The 21,478-nt window shown below is 41.5% G+C and overlaps 1 protein-coding gene across 1 annotated transcript in view; it reads right to left on the bottom strand.

Annotated features, from left to right (window-relative positions):
• Nucleotides 1-7,478, bottom strand: part of LOC144601413 (G protein-coupled receptor kinase 5-like) — a 213,293-nt gene extending 205,815 nt beyond the window's left edge. The window contains exon 1 of the mRNA XM_078413511.1: nt 7,192-7,478. Within this exon, the coding sequence (XP_078269637.1) occupies nt 7,192-7,243 (52 nt within the window). The 5' untranslated portion in view covers nt 7,244-7,478. The remainder of the gene's footprint in view (nt 1-7,191) is intronic.
• Between the last annotated feature and the right edge of the window lie 14,000 nt (nt 7,479-21,478).

Raw genomic sequence — 21,478 nt, 5'->3', positions numbered from 1 at the left:
AAAATCTTATTACAATGCAACTCCAACCTCTTCACTGATACAGTCACTTCATGCTGGAAATCGAAAATAGTTTCAGTTATCAAGTCATTTGCAAGTTTCACATGGAAGAGAAAACGTCTCTACCACGTACAGTATAGTTGTTTGACTAAATGTGTAATACATTATTTCAGTCGTATTGATAGCCCACCATTTAGAAATGAAGACACAATGCACAAAAACACGGATTTTTAAGGCCATGTTTGAAAGAGCAGTGAAATAATAGCCTAAATTTACAAAGTCCCAGTACGTAAATATGCAACAGGCTCAAAGGAAACAACTCCATTAACAACATCAAGAATCTGAGATGTTGCATTAATATTATCTTCAGAAAATGTCTCTTTAAATGGTACAGCAAATTTAAATGTTTGATTACAGGCAGTGAGTCCAATAGGAAATTACAACTTTCTATGATGCTCGCTCTATGGTGTTCAGAGAGGAAAAGAAGGTTGCCCGGAAAAAGTACTGGCCATTTCCCCATGTGAATTTATGATGTCTGAAAGCAGGTCACTGCGGCTAATTGCAATTTTCAGATCAGATTTTGGATAAAGAAACATATTCAGTTATTTAAAGATGCGATGTCCAAAGTAAATAGTAGACTAACCACTTTCATAAATGCATAACTCTGAGTTGGCTCAGTGCCTCGCCCCGATGCCTGACAGTGCAATAGATTGGAAACCAGATTCTCTAAACGTTCATAATTGGTTGAAAGTTGTCATTTTAATGATAACAATGTAGGAGAAGGCCATTTGGCCCAAAGGTCCCATCCCAGCTACCAGATGAGCAATCCCCATCCAACATATTGTGGAAGAAAAATGAATAGATGGAGAAACTCAACGGGTCAAGCAGCATCTTTCAATGGAAATGAACAAACGACATTTTGGGTCAGGACCCTTCTTCAATTCCGAGTAAAAATGCTGTCTGTCCATTTCCCTCCACGGATGCCGCCTGACCAGCTGAGTTTGTCCTGCAGTTTGTTTTCCACTGCCCTATCCCCCCCTCATTTCCCTGTGCCCTACAACCTACTCTCTCACACACATGCCCACCAATTCTCCTTTGATTATTTTTTGCCACATCTACTCTGCAGTTATTTTTTTCATTAGCTAATTAACCAATCAGTATGTCAGTGGAATGCAGGAGGAAACCAGAGCATTCAGTGAAAACCCACAAAACCTCAGGCACATTCCATACAGACAGCATCCAAGATTAGGATTGAAGCCTGGATTTCTGAGGCATCTCAATTATATGCCGTACCACCCGTGCACAAGTGAATGAGAAAAGTTTCATTTGCAATGAAGGAGTTACTACATTCAATAATCTTTATGCAAATTATTTTGTCAAATGTTACAGAGAAAAGTATGCACAATTCAAATTAGCTGTATTAAATGCCGTTCTGTTTCCAAACTGGATGATTTGCCAAATCAAATGTCTTGATATTGATGTTTCAACCAGAAAGTGGCCACTTCACTCTTAGGTCAACTATAAGTATAAGTACTGTCTGCCAAGGTGGCTTTCTAATATGATTTTTTTCCCTGTATTCAGGAGCTTAACAAAATGGAAAGCAACACAGAACTGATGATTTGAATATAGTATGTGTGTGTGTGTGTGTGTGTGGGGGGGGGTTAAAATGCACCAAAACATCACAATTCTGCCAAACATGTTGTTATATTTACTGGTTTCAGAGCTACTTGTGGGCTGAATCAATATACTCGAATGGCAACAGAAGCACGACTGCATACTGGATATGTTGGAAAAAATAAGCTGTTTTAGAACTTTGCTTTTTAACATGTTGAATCTATATTTGATTATCCCCAGACAAAATCTACCATAAGACCTCAGGATATAAACTAAGCTTAACACATGCTAAAGGACATAAACTCCTAGAAATCTGAACCGATGCCATACATTGAGGTGGAAAAGGACAAATTGTTGCCAATAGCCAGAGAAATGTCAGATTACTCAATAAATTGCTGGAGCGGTTCAGATGCTTTTCAGATTGCGAAACAGAGGTGTTATCCATTTAATATTGATAAAAATGATCAGTAGCTTTGCTGGTGTAACTAAGGGCAGGCAAAAGGAAGTGCAGATACTGGTTAACAACATGCACAGGTCACGTCACTTGTCCATGTTCTCCAAAGATGCTGCATGACCTGTTGAGTTACTCCAGCATTTGGTGTCTTATTTTAACCAAGAGCCATTTGGATTTGCAATAGTATGCAAAATATTGCCTCTGGTTTCTAAAACGCCTGAATTCTGAGTAAGTTCTCATTGATGCAACAGTTCGAAGAATAATTCCCAAAGCAAGCAAATGACAAGAATCCAGATTATCCAGTTAAATCTCATCATTTATGCGCTTAGATAAAATTATGAACAACTGTGAGCACCCTTAATACTACCTAAAACAGGCTTGTAGTAAGAGACACAGAAAGATTTATTTGCAGTCAAACCCATGTTGAATTTATGACATGGTATTTCATGTTTTCACTTAGTTGTTACCTAGAAATCCTAAAGACTAAGAGGGAAAGGTGCCCTTTAAATTACACAATGCCACATGGCTCTATAAAGTGACAGTACAATTTTTCAATGTTGTGTTCTTCACATTTTAGTAAACAAATAAATAATAAACTTCCACCATGGCAAACCTTGAATTGCTCAGCAGTTTTGTATAAAGTAACACTAATATCTTATGCCAAGTTATTGCCTGACTTTTGCAAGTGACATACATAGATGAAAACGGTCTGTTCTCCCCACATTAAAAATTATATCAAAATTATATGAACAGAACTCTGTTGCCCTTCTCATTGTTGCCTCCTTTCTAATGGAGTGCCAGTTAAAAGATAATTAACTCGTATTTAAATGGGATTTTTCACAACCTTGAGATAATCCAAAGTGCTTCAAAGTCAATTATTTGCTTTTGAGGATAATTTTTGCCGTAGTGTAGGAAAGCACAACAGAGAACAGGAGGTAGCTCCTGTTTATTCACAAAATGCTGGAGTAACTCAGCAGGTCAGGCAGCATCTCGGGAGAGAAGGAATGGGTGACGTTTCGGGTCGAGACCCTTCTACAGGAGGCACCTCCTGTTCTCTGTTGTGCTTTCCTACACTACGGCAAAAATGGGGAGATTTTTAAAGGATGGGGATTGAAAGATAAAACATTGGTCAAGACTCTTTTAGTCTCTAGAGATACAGCATGGAAACAGGCCCTTCGGCCCACTTTGTCCACGCCAACCAGCGATCACCCTGTACACCAGCACTATTCTATACATATATCGGCGAGACCAAGCGCAGGCTCAGCGATCATTTAGCTGATAACCTCCGCTCAGTCCACCTACGCCTATGCGATTTCCTAGATGCAAAACACTTTACTTCCCCTCCATTCCCATATTGACCTTTCTGTCCAGGGCCTCCTCCAATGTCGGAATAGTGTCGGACTAGTTTCACTGTCGTTCTGATTAATTTTACTGATTGTATGCCTCCCTGTCACCTTCCCCTCAGCTAACAATGAACCATTCTGCATTTCCTTAGCACCATCTGCTTTGATCTGTCATTTTCACACCTTACCCTTCCATAATCTCTAAACTCCCTCTCCTCTGACTCTCAGCCTTATCAATTATATTGCACATTATACATAAAATAGATTCACCGTGGACATATTTACCAGTCTAATAACACAAAACGTTTCAGTGATTGCAGCACTGAACTTGTTTCACACAAATAGGGAAAAATTTTGCATCCTACGAATAATACTTAAGTGATTGTCATACATATTCTTCCACTAGCATTGAAACAGGAAAACACTGGAAATACACAGCAGGCTGAGAAGTCTTTGGAGAGGGAAACAGACTTGGTGTTTCATTAATTACAGTTTTTCATTAGGGTTCTGATGAAAGGTATTAACTTGAAACATCAACACTGTTTCTTTCTACTGATGCTGTATCTACTGATGCTGTATTTCCAGCAATTTCTGCTCGATTTTAGATCCGTTTTTGATTTTCTAAAATATAATAATGGAACTGGTGGCAGTGCCAGCAAACTGGACCCTATTTATTTAACAAAAATTAATTTTCATCTCACAACTTTAGCATCACAGTATGTTTTAATTTAAAAGGAAGCACTATTTTAAAAAGAATCCAGATCAATCGCACGTGACAAATAAGGAATTTCACGCAACTAAGATGCTTCATTAGAAACTACAAGCAGAACTAAACTGTAACTAGCCTGAAACAAGGCAGAATTCTACAACTAATATATAAAGGATACTCTGTGCTGATCCCCGGGATCCATTTCATATTCCATAACAGAGCTGGCCTTATTGAATTGGGTCACACGCATTAAAGGAGGAATCTGCACCTAATGAATACACTATTCCCTCTGCTCCCCATCATTCTTCTCCTGTGATCCTGATTATTTCTGCAAAATGTTTCTACAAATACTTTCTGTGTGTAGATGAGTGGTAGAGTCATAGAGTCACAGGGTGATACAGTGTGGAAAACAGGCCCTTCGGCCCAACTCGCCCACACTGGCCAACAATGTCCCAGCTACACTTGTCCCACTTGCCTGCGCTTGGCCCATATCTCTCGAAACCTGTCCTGTCCATGTACCTGTCTAACTGTTTCTTAAATGATGGGATAGTCCCAGCCTCAACTACCTCCTTTGGCAGCTTGTTCCACACACTTGCTGGCTTGAAGGGCCGAATGGCCTACTCCTGCACCTATTGTCTACACCGCCCATCTGGCCAATTGATCCAGATCCTGCTGCAATCATTCACAACCATCTTCACTATCCGCAAAACCACTCACGTTTGTATCATCTGCAAACTTGCTAATCTTGCCTGTAGAATTTAGGAAGCAGTGTACGATGAGAATATGTGGAAAATAAAATATAGTAGGCTTGAATTGGTGTAAGAATGGGTGGTTGATGATTGGTGTGGACTTGGTGGGTTGAAGGGCCTGTTTCCCCGCTGTATCTCTCTTTGACTGTAGTTTCTGCATCTCAATGATGCTCTTCAATATTGTCCATTCCATCTATTTTTTTAAAACGTACAATTCCAATAGAATACTTTTGCATTGTAATGCCCTTCCATGTTGGCAGAAAAGTGATGCTAGTAACATATATTCCAAAAATATAATAGTGTATTCATATAGATATAATGTGATGTAATGTGATGCCTCAAAATCCAAACAGCCCTGATGGAGACAATACATATGTGACTGCTGCAATTCTGAACATCTTGCTTATCCAGACAATTGTTTTAGTATTTATCACAAATGTTTTATATTAGTAACATACGATATTACTCCGAAATGTTGTGGATGATTCATTAATTCTTACGTAGAACAAAAAAGACTGTGAATTATATCGAGCAGAGTAAGGCGCGATGCCCTCCTTAATCGCTCCGTCTCCAGTGTCAACTCATCGCATACAATTTATTTGACATGTGTACCTGCTGAGTGCAAATGTAATGCAATATCCACGTTATCAGCCATACGTTTGCAAAAGCAGCAATGTGCGTAAAAGCTACAATCCCCCGGGTCCTAATCGCAGCTTCCGGAAACCTCTGCCATCTAACGTCAGATACAGAAAATGTAATGTGCTAAAATGTGTGAAAACGTAACAGACGCCCTTTTCTTCTTCGGCCACTCGGGTTTTGCTCATGCCAATTATTTCCTGTCCAATCCTAGTTATACAAAGCTCTGCGCATTTACAAAATAGCCACAAAAACACACACACACACACACACTCTCAGATGAAGCTACACAGCGCTCACATTAAAAAATGTTGCATTTTCCTGCATGTTTCCACATCTGAAGGCCAAATCACACTGCAATAAAAAATAATTCGAAATTGTTTAAGACCCAAGTCTAAGCCAGACTCACACCATTCAGAAATAAATGCAGCCTCTTGAAAACGAATAAGCACCTTGACATCACAGACAGATACAGTGACTGACGCTGGTTTAAATTGGGACTAACGCTTCGTCTATTGTGTTTTATCAAATCTATTTTTTTGGGAACGCGTCGATACGAAACTCACACCCCCTCCCTCTCGTCACTCGAATTAGAGTGGAAAGAAATCCCGCAAGAACACGGCTAGGTGAGATAGAAAGCCCGGGGGTGACGTCTACCACCAGACGAACGTGATGTGCAGATTGCAATGCAACTGAAGCCACTTCCAGGCTCACAGACGTACTGCATTTCGTTAAATGAGTGGGGTGGGTTTTTTTTTTAACGAGTGCAAATGCAAAACCATTTTTGGAAACCAGTCACATAGAAGTTAATGCATTAGCCCTCTCTCTCTCTCTCCCCTCTCTCCCTCCCCTCCCCTCCCCTCTCTCTCTCTCTCACCCCCCCCCCCATACACTGCCACCTTTTTCTAGAAAAAGAAAGGTAACCCATTAATTCAGAGCATGTATGCGGTGGACCTGCCAAAGGGGGAACACATCGCCCAAATATCCATTTGCATCTCACAGACAAAATTCACCACAGATTCAACTAACAGCCTTTATTTAAGCTGCCCGGTCAATCGATCTTGCATCTATATTCTTTGGGGGGGGGGGGGGGGGGGAAGAGGTTACAAAATAAATTCATCCAATCACATATAGTAGCGGAGAGAATGTTTCCACGGCGAAATGATCTAATATCGGAAAGATGTCAGGATCTCCCTTTGCACTGAAGCCTACCTACTGTTATTGAACGTTCCGCAAGAAAGATTCTTGCACTGGCAACCAGAACGTGATGTCCATGTACAACATTTTTCAATTCAAAGAAGAGCTCAGATCCACGACCGGCGCCACCCCCCACCCTCCCCCCCACCAGCTCAGCTCAAAAGGGGCATATTGGTGGTGGGGGTGGTCGAGGGTGTAGGCACACCATGGACAAAACCCAAACCATTGCTGAGAAATGCCAGCCTGGTTAGCTACTCGATTCACCATAAAACCCGCGCAGTGAGACATTCACATCTCACCAGGAAATCCCAGGCTCAGCTCCTTTCAACAAGTCATTGGGAAAAAAGAAGTGTATTGGTTGCAAAAAAATATATAATAATAATGAATGTGTTGCTGTTTCTCCATCCGTTCAATCCCTCTCGCCCCCAAATGAACACTGAGACCAAACCCCGCTGCACGACCCCCCCCCCCCCCAGGCTGCAGCTTGCTTACCTTCTCTGGCTTTCAGCAGGACCGTATTGGCGACTATATTCTCCAGCTCCATTGACCTGCAGAGATATGTGGCTCAGCCTGAGCTCTTCCCCGCTCCTGTCAGCCTTGCGTGGTTCTCTCTAAAGCTGCTCGCCGAGCTGGACCTTCTGCCTCTGGCTTCCCCTCGGCGTGTCTCCGCTTGTGTGGGAGACAGCGGACGCACCGGCACATCACACACACACACACACACACAAGGAGACAGGGGCTGCAAGCGACTCGCCGCCCAGCGGAACCCCTTCCTGATGCCCGGCGTCCTGAGCCCTCCGATCCTGCAGGGGGCGTGTGAGCCCGGAGCCCGCTTACCCTCCGCCTCCAGCTGCTTTGTGGGAGATGTAGTCCGTCTGGTTTCAGCCCAATATTTGGTGTTGGAACTATCTACCCTCCGCCTCCAGCTGCTTTGTGGGAGATGTAGTCCGTCTGGTTTCTGGTGTAGGAACTATCTAAAGTTGGAGGTCAATGTTCATACCGCTGGGCTGCAAGCTGCCCAGTCTGAAGAAGGGTCTCCACCCGAAACGTTACCCATTCCTTCTCTCCTGAGATGCTGCCTGACCTGCTGAGTTGCTCCAGCATTTTGTGAAATAAATACCTTCGATTTGTACCAGCATCTGCAGTTAATTCCTTATACTATTTGGTGTTGGATGTTCCTGTATAATGTAGATGCTGGTTTACACCAAAGATAGACACAAAATGCTGGAGTAACTCAGGGGGAACAGGCACAATCTCTGGAGAGAAGGAATGGGTAATGTTTCGGGTGGAGACCTTTCTTCAGACAGGGCAGCTTGCAGCCCAGCGGTATGAACATTGACCTCCAACTTTAGATAGTTCCTCTGTCCTTCTCTTCCCCTCCCCTTCCCAGTTCTCCCTCTATCTTCCTGTCTCCACCTATATCCTTCCTTTGTCCCGCCCCCCCTGACATCAGTCTGAAGAAGGGTCTCGACCCTAAACGTCGCCCATTCCTTCTCTCCTGAGATGCTGCCTGACCTACTGAGTTTCTCCAGCAATTTGTGAAATAAATTTCTTCAGACTGAGAGTCAAGGGAAATGGAACGAGGGATATAGACGATGATGTAGAGTGATATAGAACAAATGAATGAAAGATATGCCAAAAAGTAACAATGATAAAGGAAACAGACCATTGTTAGATGTTTTCTAGGTGAGAACGAGAAGCTGGTGCGACTTGGGTGGGGGAGGGATGGAGAGGGATGGGAGTGCAGGGGTTACTTGAAGTTAGAGAAATCAATATCCAACCACTGGGTTGTAAGCTGTTCAAGCAAAATATGAGATGCTGCTCCTCCAATTTGCGTTTAGCCTCACTCTGACAATTGAGACAGAAAGATCAGTGTGGGAATAGGAAGGGGAATTAAAGTGTTTGGCAGCCGGGAGATCAGGTAGGTCCAGGCGGACTGAACGAAGGTGTTCAGCGAAACGATCGCCCAGTCTTCGTTTGATCTCACTGATGTATAAGAGTCCACATCTTGAACAACGGATACAGTGATGGACACAACATGCTGGAGTAATTCAACACTCCAGTAATTCAACAGATCAGGCAGCATCTCTGGAGAGAAGGAATAGGTGACGTTTTGGGTTGAGACCCGTCTTCAGACTGAGAGTCAGAGCAAAGTGAAATGAGAGATATAGATGGTGATATAGAGAGATATAGAACAAATGAATTCGGTGCATCGAAGATAGACACAAAGTGCAGGAGTACCTCAGCGGGTCAGGCAGCATCTCTGGAGAAAAGGAATGGGTAACATTTCTAGTCGAGACCTTTGGTGCATCGATGCTGAAAATCTGAAATAAAAGAAACAAATACTGGTAGCATTCAGCAGACCAGTAGAAAGAAAAACAGAGCTAATGTTTCAGGTTTGTTTGAACTTTATTGCATGGATATACACGGTTATCTCCTCAGTGGTTCATCAGGATGGAAGATTACTAATTTTCATTTCACCTCTGGGTGGGAAAGGTAGTTGATGAGGCCAATGTGGGACCATGTAATCTATATATCAATGGTAAATATGGGCAGAGATATGTCATGTAGAGTTTAATTGGGACGTGAGTGAGGTTTTGCACTTCGGGAGGTTAAATGTTGGAAAAAAGTGTCCAGTAAATGGCAGCACCCTTAGGGGCATTTTTGTACAGAAGGATCTTGGGCTGTAAGTCTATAGCTCGCTGAAAGTGGATTAATGTATATCAACACAAGTGGAATAGGATGGTAAAGAAAGCATACAACATGTATGCCTTCATAGCACCCCACAATGCAACTGGATTTCCTGACCCATGGACCACAATCAACGAGAATAGGCAACAAAAAAATGTTCCACAATAATTCTGAATACAGATGCCCAACAAGCATGGGTTCTCGGCCCCTTATTATATACCCTATACACACAACCGTGCGGCCAAATTCTGCTCTAAATCCATTTACTAATACGCATATGACACCACTATAGTGAGCCAGATCTTAAACAATTATGAGACCAATTTCAAGAAGAAAAAAGAGAGCTTAGTAACATGGTATCAATCAACAATCTCTCCCTAAATGTCATCAGGATGAAAGAGCTAGTTATTGACTTCAGGAAATGAGTGGTGTACACTCCCCAGTCAGCATCAATGGTGCCGAAGTGGAGATAGTCATGACCTTCAAGTTCCTAGCCATGAATATCAACAATAATTTATCCTGGACCCACCACGTTGAAGCTTGCGCTACGAATAAACACCAACATCTCTATTTCTTCAGAAGTCTGAGGATGAAATTGCTGAGCATTTGGATAGCAGTAACAGGATCATTCCGAGTCAGCATGGATTTACGAAGGGGAAATCATGCTTGACAAATCTACTGGAATTTTTTGAGGATGTAACTAGGAAAATTGACAGGGGAGAGTCAGTGGATGTGGTGTACCTCGACTTTCAGAAAGCCTTCGACAAGGTCCCACATAGGAGATTAGTGGGCAAAATTAGGGCACATGGTATTGGGGGTAGGGTACTGACATGGATAGAAAATTGGTTGACAGACAGAAAGCAAAGAGTGGGGATAAATGGGTCCCTTTCGGAATGGGAGGCAGTGACCAGTGGGGTACCGCAAGGTTCGGTGCTGGGACCCCAGCTATTTATGATATACATTAATGACTTAGACGAAGGGATTAAAAGTACCATTAGCAAATTTGCAGATGATACTAAGCTGGGGGGTAGTGTGAATTGTGAGGAAGATGCAATAAGGCTGCAGGGTGACTTGGACAGGTTGTGTGAGTGGGCGGATACATGGCAGATGCAGTTTAATGTAGATAAGTGTGAGGTTATTCACTTTGGAAGTAAGAATAGAAAGGCAGATTATTATCTGAATGGTGTCAAGTTAGGAGGAGGGGGAGTTCAACGAGATCTGGGTGTCCTAGTGCATCAGTCAATAAAAGGAAGCATGCAGGTACAGCAGGCAGTGAAGAAAGCCAATGGAATGTTGGCCTTCATAACAAGAGGAGTTGAGTATAGGAGCAAAGAGGTCCTTCTACAGTTGTACCGGGCCCTGGTGAGACCGCACCTGGAGTACTGTGTGCAGTTTTGGTCTCCAAATTTGAGGAAGGATATTCTTGCTATGGAGGGCGTGCAGCGTAGGTTAATTCCCGGAATGGCGGGACTGTCGTATGTTGAAAGGCTGGAGCGATTGGGCTTGTATACACTGGAATTTAGAAGGATGAGGGGGGATCTTATTGAAACATATAAGATAATTAGGGGATTGGACACAGTAGAGGCAGGAAACATGTTCCCAATGTTGGGGGAGTCCAGAACAAGGGGCCACAGTTTAAGAATAAGGGGTAGGCCATTTAGAACGGAGATGAGGAAGAACTTTTTCAGTCAGAGAGTGGTGAAGGTGTGGAATTCTCTGCCTCAGAAGGCAGTGGAGGCCAGTTCGTTGGATGCTTTCAAGAGAGAGCTGGATAGAGCTCTTAAGGATAGCGGAGTGAGGGGGTATGGGGAGAAGGCAGGAACAGGGTACTGATTGAGAGTGATCAGCCATGATCGCATTGAATGGTGTGCTGGCTCGAAGGGCTGAATGGCCTACTCCTGCACCTATTGTCTATTGTCTATGTCTGCAACTACTCTTACCAATTTCTACAGATGCATCAAAGAAACCATCCTATCCGGATGCATCACTACTTGGTTTGGCAGCAACTCTGCCCAAGTCAGCAAGAAATTGCAGAGAGTTATGAACATAGCTTAGTCCATTACACAAACCAGCACCCTCCCCCCACCCCCCCACATTGACTCCATTGATACTGCAAGCAGCCTCAGGAAAGCAACCAACATAAGGACTATTTTCATCCCGGTCAATCACATTATATGGCCTTTTATGAAATCAATAAAACATTAACTCCTTTAATTGACAAGAACTATGAAGCATCCTCCTCAAATTTGGCTGGTTGCAGAAATTCATCTCCATCTTACGATGGTATGCTATGTGTGATCTCAACTAATGGATCCACGATAGATACAATCTCATTGCAGACTGATGTCAAGCAAGACTACACCTTTGCTTATATTCTTCCTTGCATCAATGTTGAATCTTTATACGGAATAAGCTCATCCCTATACCTCTAGACGTGGGCCTAGAGGCCTCCATCTGCGATTGGCTTTTATCACAAATGATACCACTGTTATTGGCCAGATCAACACTAATGAGACAATGTACAGGAAAAAGTTGAAGAACCATGCGTCATGGTATCAGAACAACAACCTAGCCCTTAACATCAGCCGGATAAAAGAGTTGGTTGTTGACTGTAGGAAGCGAGGGGGTAAACACAAACTTGCCTTCATCAATGGAGCTGCTGTGGTGATGGTCAACAGCACCACGTTCCTAGGCATCCATATCACTGCATATATAATCTGGTCCCTTCAAACTGATGCAGTGATCAAAAGAACACATCAGTACATTTACATTCATAGGCAGATTAGAAGATTTTCTTGAATGACAGATACGCTATGGAATGTATTTTGATGGGAATACATCACAGCCTGCTCTGCTTTGGGCTTGACTGCCTGAATCTGTAGAGAGTGGTGAACACAGCCTGGTCCATCATAGGTTGGCCACTTCCTTCCATTCAGTCCAGTTCATGATGCACTGCGCCGTAAGGCTGGAAGTATTGTCAAGGATGTCTACCACCCTGGATATTCCTTTGCCTCTCATCTGCCTTCTGGGATAAGATTCAGAAGCTTGAGAGCTTGGACATCCAGACTTAAGTTCATCTTCTTCCCGACTGCTATCAGATTCCAGAAGCAATCATCTGTTTTACACCCATTTTCCAGGAGGCTCAGCCACATACTCTTAACTCTAAATCATTCCATTACTGCACTTTAATATTTTTGCATGACTTCAGGTCGCAATACATTCTTGCACCATGCTGATGTTTTGCTCTCGTCGTTGTATTTATTGATATATTATACGGCTTACCCCGTGAGTTTTGTGTGAACAAGGAGTTTTATTGCATTCTGGTGTATGACAATAAACTAATCTGAATGTGTATCTAAACCTCAACTCCAACAAAGTTTTGTTTTAAAACTTTGAGAACTTCCAGAGAAGTTTTCTCTGGAGCGCAAACAGATTGGAAACTCTTCAATCTACATCTCCACTACGGGACCATGGCCATCCCAACCTCAATAGTTAAACTTTAGTACAGAGATTGTGCTTGCATCTATTTCCATTTGGAGACCGAGCTCCAAGTCATTATGACATTCAGTGAAGCATGCAAATGGATTGATCTACTGGACAGTGGACCTCCGTCAATCTGCCCTGTTGTTCAACAGCGCCCTCTGACAATGAAGTCCACAATAACACAGATAAATATGGACGGCTCATATCTTACAAACCATGTCTCAGCACAGCCGGACATTAATGATGAGATTCACCATCACCATTAGGGCATCTGCAAAATCATTGGCCATCTGAGTGCACAATGCACCCTTAGCCTGTTTCCCACATTATATCCCGTGTATGTTTAAAATCTTTCAAAACTTCCCGGCTGTGTGAAGCAACCAAACCAAGCCCATTTTACTCATCTCCTGTGTCCTTGCTACTTGCATTGACTCCTGATCCATCAACATCTCAATTTCCAATCTCTTATTGGATTTGTTGTTTGTATCTCAGTCATTCCAACCTATGAATCACTGGAGGCCCTGCATTGCTCAATGTCTAGCCTCTAAATCATCCCATATTTAACCATCTCACCATTGGCAAACAGCAACCTGGGTTCTAATTTCTCAGATTATCTTTTTTTCTCTCTCTCTACCCACTGTTCTTTTTTAAAACCTACCTCTTTGTCCTTGCTTTTGACCTGCCTAATTTATGGCACTTTAATAGGCTGCATGTCAAAGGTGCTAAAAAAACGAGTTATTTTTATTGAATTTATGACACAAGTCACATACACCAAACTATCTTCCTCCCACTGTGAACTTCGCCAACTCATATCTCATTCCTTTCTATTCTTCTCTTCCATATATACATGTCTACTTTCATTCAGGCTGATTGCCAGAACTACATCATGCGGTTGAATGAGTCACATTCTCACATTTCACTGGGTCAATGATGTTTTTCTTTTGAACTTCCACTTGGAAACATTAGTGACTGTTTATGTCCCCAATATTGGTGGCTCATAAAGAAAAATTCATAAACATCCTTGTTATGCCTGGTTTAGTTTAAGTATTATAATTATATTTGAGAATGCTATATTTCATTTGCATCAGAAAGTAGTTGCTCCATATAAATTTTGTCAATTCCCTTCATATTGTGAACCCTTCAACTAAAAGCTAATGTTTTCACCTGCAGAGGTTGTAACTACAACTATACACAGTCATAGACTATTGACGTTTCAGGTCAAGATCCTTCTTCGGTAGTCTGAAGAAGAGTCTCGACCCAAAATGTCACCTATCTATGTTCACCAGGGATGCTGACTGACCTGCTGAGTTAGTGCAGCACTTTGTCTCCTGTTGTGTATTAACCAGCATCTGCAGTTCCTTGTTTCTAAACTTTAAATGCCATTCAACTTTCAAAGGAATTCACATCTAAAACTCACTGTGCTGTACTATTTTCAGGTGTTGGTTCGCTGCTTAAATCCTCCACCATGCTGGGCAGTGCATGGCAGAGATTGCAATGAACACACCAGGCTCCTGACTTGCCAACTTCAAATCTCATGTTCACCAAATCCAACAAACCTTTCCCATTCCTTGGTTATTAAGGGCCGTAGGATGCAATATAGATTGGAAAAAAACCTCAGCTACTCAGCCAAATCCACTCATCTGGCAGCTTGGTGGGTTAGTAATTGTCGGCAGTCACCCCAGACAACAGATGATTTCCCTTGTACTGGTTGCTAAAGGTTTGTTAACAAAACACCACCCTTCAGTCATCCAGAGTTCATATTCAAGTTGCTAGATCAGTAATAACATTCCTAGGTTACCAGAAACTTTGGGATGAACATGGAGACTTTCCAGATTTGGCAGTGAAAGTTGTGATCATCAGGGATGATATCCATAAATGTACCAAAATATAAATAATTTTTAATCACAATAAATGGCATGGCTGATTTGCAGTCAACCGAATGTCAAGTGTCACATTTATTTCCAGATCTAACACAGGGTTTCATCATCAAAGCCAAGTTATACCTTGACAGGGGTTGTGGTCATTTGAAATAGTTTTATTCCTTATGTACACAACTGTACAGTGAAATCTGATTACAAAAAAATGTAAAGATTGAGTGGACCATAAAGAACTAAATCTCATATACTTGAGCCTCATATAGACTGCCCTAAAGTGGCAACTTGACCAAGTGAAGTGGAAGCAGAATCACTGAAACCTAAACCTTTTCAGATTTACTTTGTTCTGTACCTTTTTCCATCCAAGAGTATCAGAAAGCAGTCACTTCCCAGCGACATTTAATTGGCTTCGAGACACTAGAAGCTGTTGCTCTGCACATACGTTTGTTATCATAGGCTTGACGGTTTCTCTTGGTGAAAGAGTGAAACAGCCATCAGTAGTCAAACTGCTGGTGTTTCACTGGTCCTTACAAGTACTCAGCTTGTTTAAGTGGAATTTATCCACAGTGCAAGGCCCTAAAACCTCATAACTTGAGAGGCCTCTAGGAAATTCCGTTTGTTCTATTCTATCTACATGAGGGAATGTTTTGTCCTAATTGCTTCTGCTGACTGTCTCTTCCCTTTATTTCATCTTCCCCCTCGAGTAATGGGTACAGTCCAGCACCTTGATATGGTCTAGGATCACCCAACAGAAGGCCTTAGATGAGTTGATGTACTATTGGAGATTGAGGGTTCAATGATGCTGCCCTGGCCATCTGATTTCCAGTGCGCTCTCAAGCCAACTGTGAATTCTGCTGCCTGGACAACTGTGCAATCCCTATTTTTATTCAATACTAGACTGTGGACCCGTTGGGTCCAAACCTCTCCTGCATTGATGCAGCACCCCCCCTTCCCCCCCTCCTCCCCATCCCCTTCCCTCCTCCCCATCCCCCTCCCCACCCCCTCCCCCATCTTCCTCCCCTCCCCCCATCTCCCTCCCCTCCCCCCTCCTCCCCTCCCTCCCTCCTCCCCCCTCCCCCTCACTCTCCCTCCTCCCCCCTCCTCCCCGCCCCATATATAGATGAAAAGTTACAGTCCTTCTTCCAGCAACTAAAAAGGCTGTTCTTCAACACCTTGGACCCAAGCTCCTGAACGTTGACCACCTGGTAAAGGGTTGCAAGCAAGTCAGCAAAACATGAGCCACTGTGAACACACAGTTTTTGCTTTTATGTGCTGTGTGAGTCTATGTGCCTGAGATACTGCTGCAGGCAAGATTTTAATTTTACCTGTACTTCACCAAACCTACGCATATAATAATAAATTTGACGACTTGGCGTGCTCCAGGGTCTTGCCAAACTGGTTATCCATAGTCTGTGCAATCAGTTGCTTTGCCCAATCTCTCTTGTCTGGGTAGTTTTGAAAGAAAGACCATCCTTCACAGATTCTGTTCAGGAAGGTTCAATTCTTGTATTGGCTTATTAAAATCAATGTTGTAATGATCCCAAATAATTTTTCGCAGTTCACAAAATATTAGCATTTCTATTTTTTTTCCACAATTCCAGCTTCTGCAGTGTTTGTCTGTGCTATAGAGTCATTAAAGCTTTTAGAATACTTACTATTTGGTATAAAATGAAGTATCCTGTTAGTTGCTGCTCATAGACTGATGCTGGGAAAAGTTGCTGTTATGGTCAAATTCATACTTGTCAGGTTGAGGTTGTTGGAGGAATAGAAAGTCAACAATAAAAAACAGGTGATTTTAGGGAAAGTGAAACCATTTTTGTAGAATGAGCCACTATGAGCAGTAGGAGGAAGAAAACATATTTACCTACTGCCACTTAACTTGTTAATGTTTCTGAGCAAGTCAGCAGCACGCAGTTTCTATTATGCTGGAACGATGGGACGAGTTCACATTACTTAGTATTTTGCTATTTCAATTCAAAACAGTGCTCAAGGAGGTGTGCAGATTTTGAAGTTGGCCCTGCAACCCCTCAAACGTATTAAACATAGTTCAGTTCTATTCAAAAATTTGCAAACCTGCGACATCTTTATCTGTTTTGCTTTCTCTCAGAGTGATGGATTTGTTATATTTTTATAGTTTTATTATTAGATTGAATAATTTGGTTTGTGATTATTGAAAATATGTAAATTTAGTAGAAAGTAATTTACTGAGATGTTGTTTGCAGAACCCAATGCACTTCAAATATTTTATCTTTAAAAAAAGGATCTTACAAAATACTTTATAAATTTATTGCATAAACACTTTCGTCGTTCTTTTTTCTGCGCCAGTCCTCCAATGTTTGGTTTTTTAAAAAAATCATTTATGTCTGATAGTGTCATGAGGTTCAATTGACTTGGATGAAGGGATTAAAAGTAATATTAGCAATTTTGCGGATGACACAAAGCTGGGTGGCAGTGTGAACTGTGTAGAGGATGCTATGAGGATGTAGGGTGACTTGGACAGGTTGTGTGAGTGGGTAGATGCATGGCAGATGCAGTTTAATGTGGATAAATGTGAGGTTATCCACTTTGGTGCAAAGAACAGGAAGGCAGATTATTATCTGAATGGTGTCAAGTTAGGAAATGGGGAAGTACAAAGAGATCTGGGTGTTCTTGTTCATCAGTCACTTAAAGTTAGCATGCAGGTACAGCAGGCAGTGAAGAAAGCTAATGGCATGTTGGCCTTTATGACAAGAGGAGTTGAGTATAGGAGCAAAGAGGTCCTTCTGCAGTTGTACAGGGCTCTAGTGAGACTGCCCTGGAGTACTGTGTGCAGTTTGTATCCAAATTTGAGGAAGGATATTCTTGCTATTGAGGACGTGCAGCGTAGGTTCACTAGGTTAATTCCCGGAAGGCGGGATTGTCGTATGTTGAAAGACTGGAGCGACTAGGCTTGTATAACCTGGAATTTAGAAGGATGAGAGAGGATTTTATTGAAACATATAAGATTATTAAGGGATTGGACACATTAGAGGCAGGAAACATGTTCCCAATGTTGGGGGAGTCCAGAACCAAGGGCCACAGTTCAAGAATAAGGGGTAGGCCATTTAGAATGGAGATGAGGAAAAACTTTTTCAGTCAGTGAGTTGTAAATCTGTGGAATTCTCTGTCTCAGAAGGCAGTGGAGACCAATTCTCTGGATGCTTTCAAGAGAGAGCTAGATAGACCTCTTAAAGATATAGGAGGTATGGGGAGAAGGCAGGAACGGGGTACTGATTGTGAATGATCAGCCATGATCACATTGAATGGTGGTGCTGGCTCGGGGCCGAATGGCCTACTCCTGCACCTATTGTCTATTGTCTATTGTATTGTCACACTTTTGGTACTATGCATCTCCCAAACCTTGGATTCTAATGTCCATAATTAAAATATTCACCAGAGAAGCAGGAACGAGAAATAACAGTCTGAGGGGTCCTGACCTGAAATGTCACCTATCGTTGTTCTCCAGAGGTGCTGCCAGACCTGCTGAATTACACAAGTGTTTGTGTCTTTTTCAATAAACCAGCATATGCAGTTCCTTGTATCTACATCTTAAGGAATAACTTGTATTTTTTTAAATATATATACTTGCCAAGGCCAGTTGAACATTTTTAAATGTGTCAGTTACTGAAACATAAGTTGATATTTAATCAGTACTGAAACCATTTAAGAAGCATTTCATTTAGCAATTCATGGGCAATCAAAGTAAATGTCTTTAAGTAAACTGTGGTTATTGTGTTTTTTCATACATTTAAAAGTAAATCATGGGAACAGATTAAAATAACTGAGGATGCAATCACATTGGATTCAGAAAATATTTGTAAGGTAATTTTGTTTTAAGTTTCAGGAGCTGTAAGATCACTTAGGGGTAGAGTACGATAGTGATTTAGTTATGGCACTATTATCCAGTGGCTGGATCATTGATCTGGAATCACCAGTTCCAATGCACCACAGCAGTTTGGGAATTTATATATAAATTATAAAATAAATCTGAATTAAAAAAAAATATATCAATAATGGTGATCATGAAACTACCAGATTATTGTAACACCTCATCTGGTTCACTAACTTGCCATCCATACCCATCTGGCTTCCATGTGGAAACATAGGAACTGCAGATGCGGGATTCTTGAGCAAACCACAAAGTGCTGGAGAAACTCAGCAGGTCAGGCAGCATCTATATACGGAATGGACAGATGAAGTTTCGGTCAGACCCTTGTCAAGGATTTTAACTCGAAATGTCGTCTGTCCAGTCCCTCCGCAGATGCTGCCTGACCCGTTGACTTCCTGTGATTGGCTCCACGTGACTCCACACTTACCATTGTGATTGATTCTTGAAAGCCTCTGAAGATAGCAGGCATTACATGTGTCATCCACATTTTATAACCAAATAAAAAAAAGTTTGAACTTACTGGGAAAGATTAATACAATAAAAACGTCTCTCATTTGTGAAACATCTGAATCCAGTTCAGTTAGGTGGCGCATTCCCCATTCCTTCCTCGCTGTAAATCTGAAATGTAAAACCATTGTGATGTGAACACATGCTAAAAAAATGTAGTATACGAGCAATTTGACTGAGAGTTCACAGTGTTGAGAGAAATGAGTGGAAAGACACTAACACTGCACAAGAAAGGTGATGTCAAGGGTGACCCTAAGGCACATTATCAGGCAGTGATGGAGGATTATTACTGTACTATATGTGACTTGGGCATGGTGGAATGACTGAAATTAGAAACTATTATAATAGCAAAACCAACATCAATCATCTAATTACAGAAATGTCAGGAAATAATTATTTTTAAAAAGAAATGAATGGTGTGTATTAGATTTCACTTGTGACAGTTTAGTTACTTGAGATTAAAAAAGCAAAATAATAATGATTGGAAACTTAAAATGAAGAGAAAATGCAAGAAACAAGGAAAGTTGATTAGCAAAACTCTGACAAAAATAAAATTAATTTTACCTTGTAGGTGCCAATCAAAATATTGCCTGTTTCCACCATTTTCCATTTTAATTTTGGTTGGTAGCTCAACTAAGATTGAATCCATGTCATAATTTTGGGGTAATTGGGCAATTGTGACTTCAGAGTTGATTTTTAGCAAATCCATCTGGTATAACCCTGAGAAGGATCCCCTTCTTTTGATTTCCACAGTGACTAAGAGGTTGGTAACCGACCCTTGATTTCCATTACGATGGTGTATGAAGACTAAAACTGCTCTGCAAATATTAAAACAATCAATGAACAGGAAAGATTGTTCTTTTATCTGTTCCCTGATGTCACCCCACCACAAATATAAGAAGCCATGAAGTTTGAGGATCATGCGCCAACTCTGCCCCAAGCTTCACATGAAATCATTTGCCTGCTTAGGGTGTCACGTTATGGGATCCCCTACAGGATTAGCTCATAAATGCTGCCTAGAAATGTTAGCCTGACAGAGAACCGAATGGTGCAATGATCAAAGAACTTTATCTGTAACCAAAAAATTGACGTCGAAAGAACCGCCAACAACCGAGTGAGGTGGAGGACATTTGTCAATGGCCTATGCTCCCTAGAGGATTAAAGGGCTTAAGAAGAAGAAGAAAAAATTGTTTAGGGCTATCAGACAGCAAGTATGAAAGATTAATTTATTTTTCTTGAGATTGGAGGGGTACATGTTGATGGTCATGTGGTTGCATATATAAATAACAAAATGTGCACGTAATGATAGAGGTTGTAGATCATAATGTTCCCAACTTTCAGTTCCAGCAATCCAATACCAGTCTGAAGAAGGGTCTTGACCACCCATTCCTTCTCTCCAGAGATGCTGCCTGTCCCGCTGAGTTACTCCAGCTTCCTGTGTCTAGCTTCTTATCCATACTTCTTTCTGCCGGTTACACAACTGAAGCTGATTAACGTGTTCCACCAGTTCAATAATGCCTCATTTTAACAAAGCTAAAATTATGCATTCTGTTTCAGTCTGGTATATTAAGTACAAATGCAACCTGCTTTTTCTCAGAAGGAAGATTAATTCCATTTCCATAAATGTCAAGCACCTGAGCCCAGAGTAGCCCAGCTGCCTTTTTCCTGTTCTAAATTCCCAAAGATTTCTCAGAGTATAAAATTTAATGTAGACCTCATCCAAATCCATGCTATTTGGAATCAGCTGATATTTCAATGCTGATATTTAATTTTTTTAATTAAAAAATGTAAACTCCAATTTTAGGTAACTTCTACAAACACCCTCCCCCCCCTTCCCCCTTTACCCCAACCCCCTCCTTTCTTCCCCCCTCTGACAACATTCTATATTGAATGTCACTTAGACATTAATGTGAGAAAGAGGGAAAATAAATATCCACACTGGCTTACAAGTGGTTTCTTTTGAAAACGGGGTCAAGGCTTGTTTTTGGCATGAAGCAGAGAGCTTTAGTTTTTAATATAATTTTGCCAGAGGGTGCTTGAATGGACAATAAAGGCCTGAAATGAAAATGTTTTATATTTTAGCATTTACATCCTTTGATAACATAAATATGAGCCTTAGATATCTTCCAATGACAGTGTCTAGTTTTCCCATATACAATCTGCTCATCTTACTTCTAGGAGTTCCGACTCACGCCACCCTTGTGTGATAGGTGCGTAATGAGATGCTCTAAACCAGGTGTTTTTGCTTTTCAAAAATATGTTACTTTCATGCTTCTAAAGAATATATTCGAGACAACTGCAAATAAAAATATCTAGGCTG

Source organism: Rhinoraja longicauda, chromosome 16 (genome assembly GCF_053455715.1).
Source record: "Rhinoraja longicauda isolate Sanriku21f chromosome 16, sRhiLon1.1, whole genome shotgun sequence".
Classification (NCBI taxonomy): Eukaryota; Metazoa; Chordata; class Chondrichthyes; order Rajiformes; family Arhynchobatidae; genus Rhinoraja; species Rhinoraja longicauda.
This window is presented reverse-complemented; position numbering and strand designations above follow the sequence as displayed.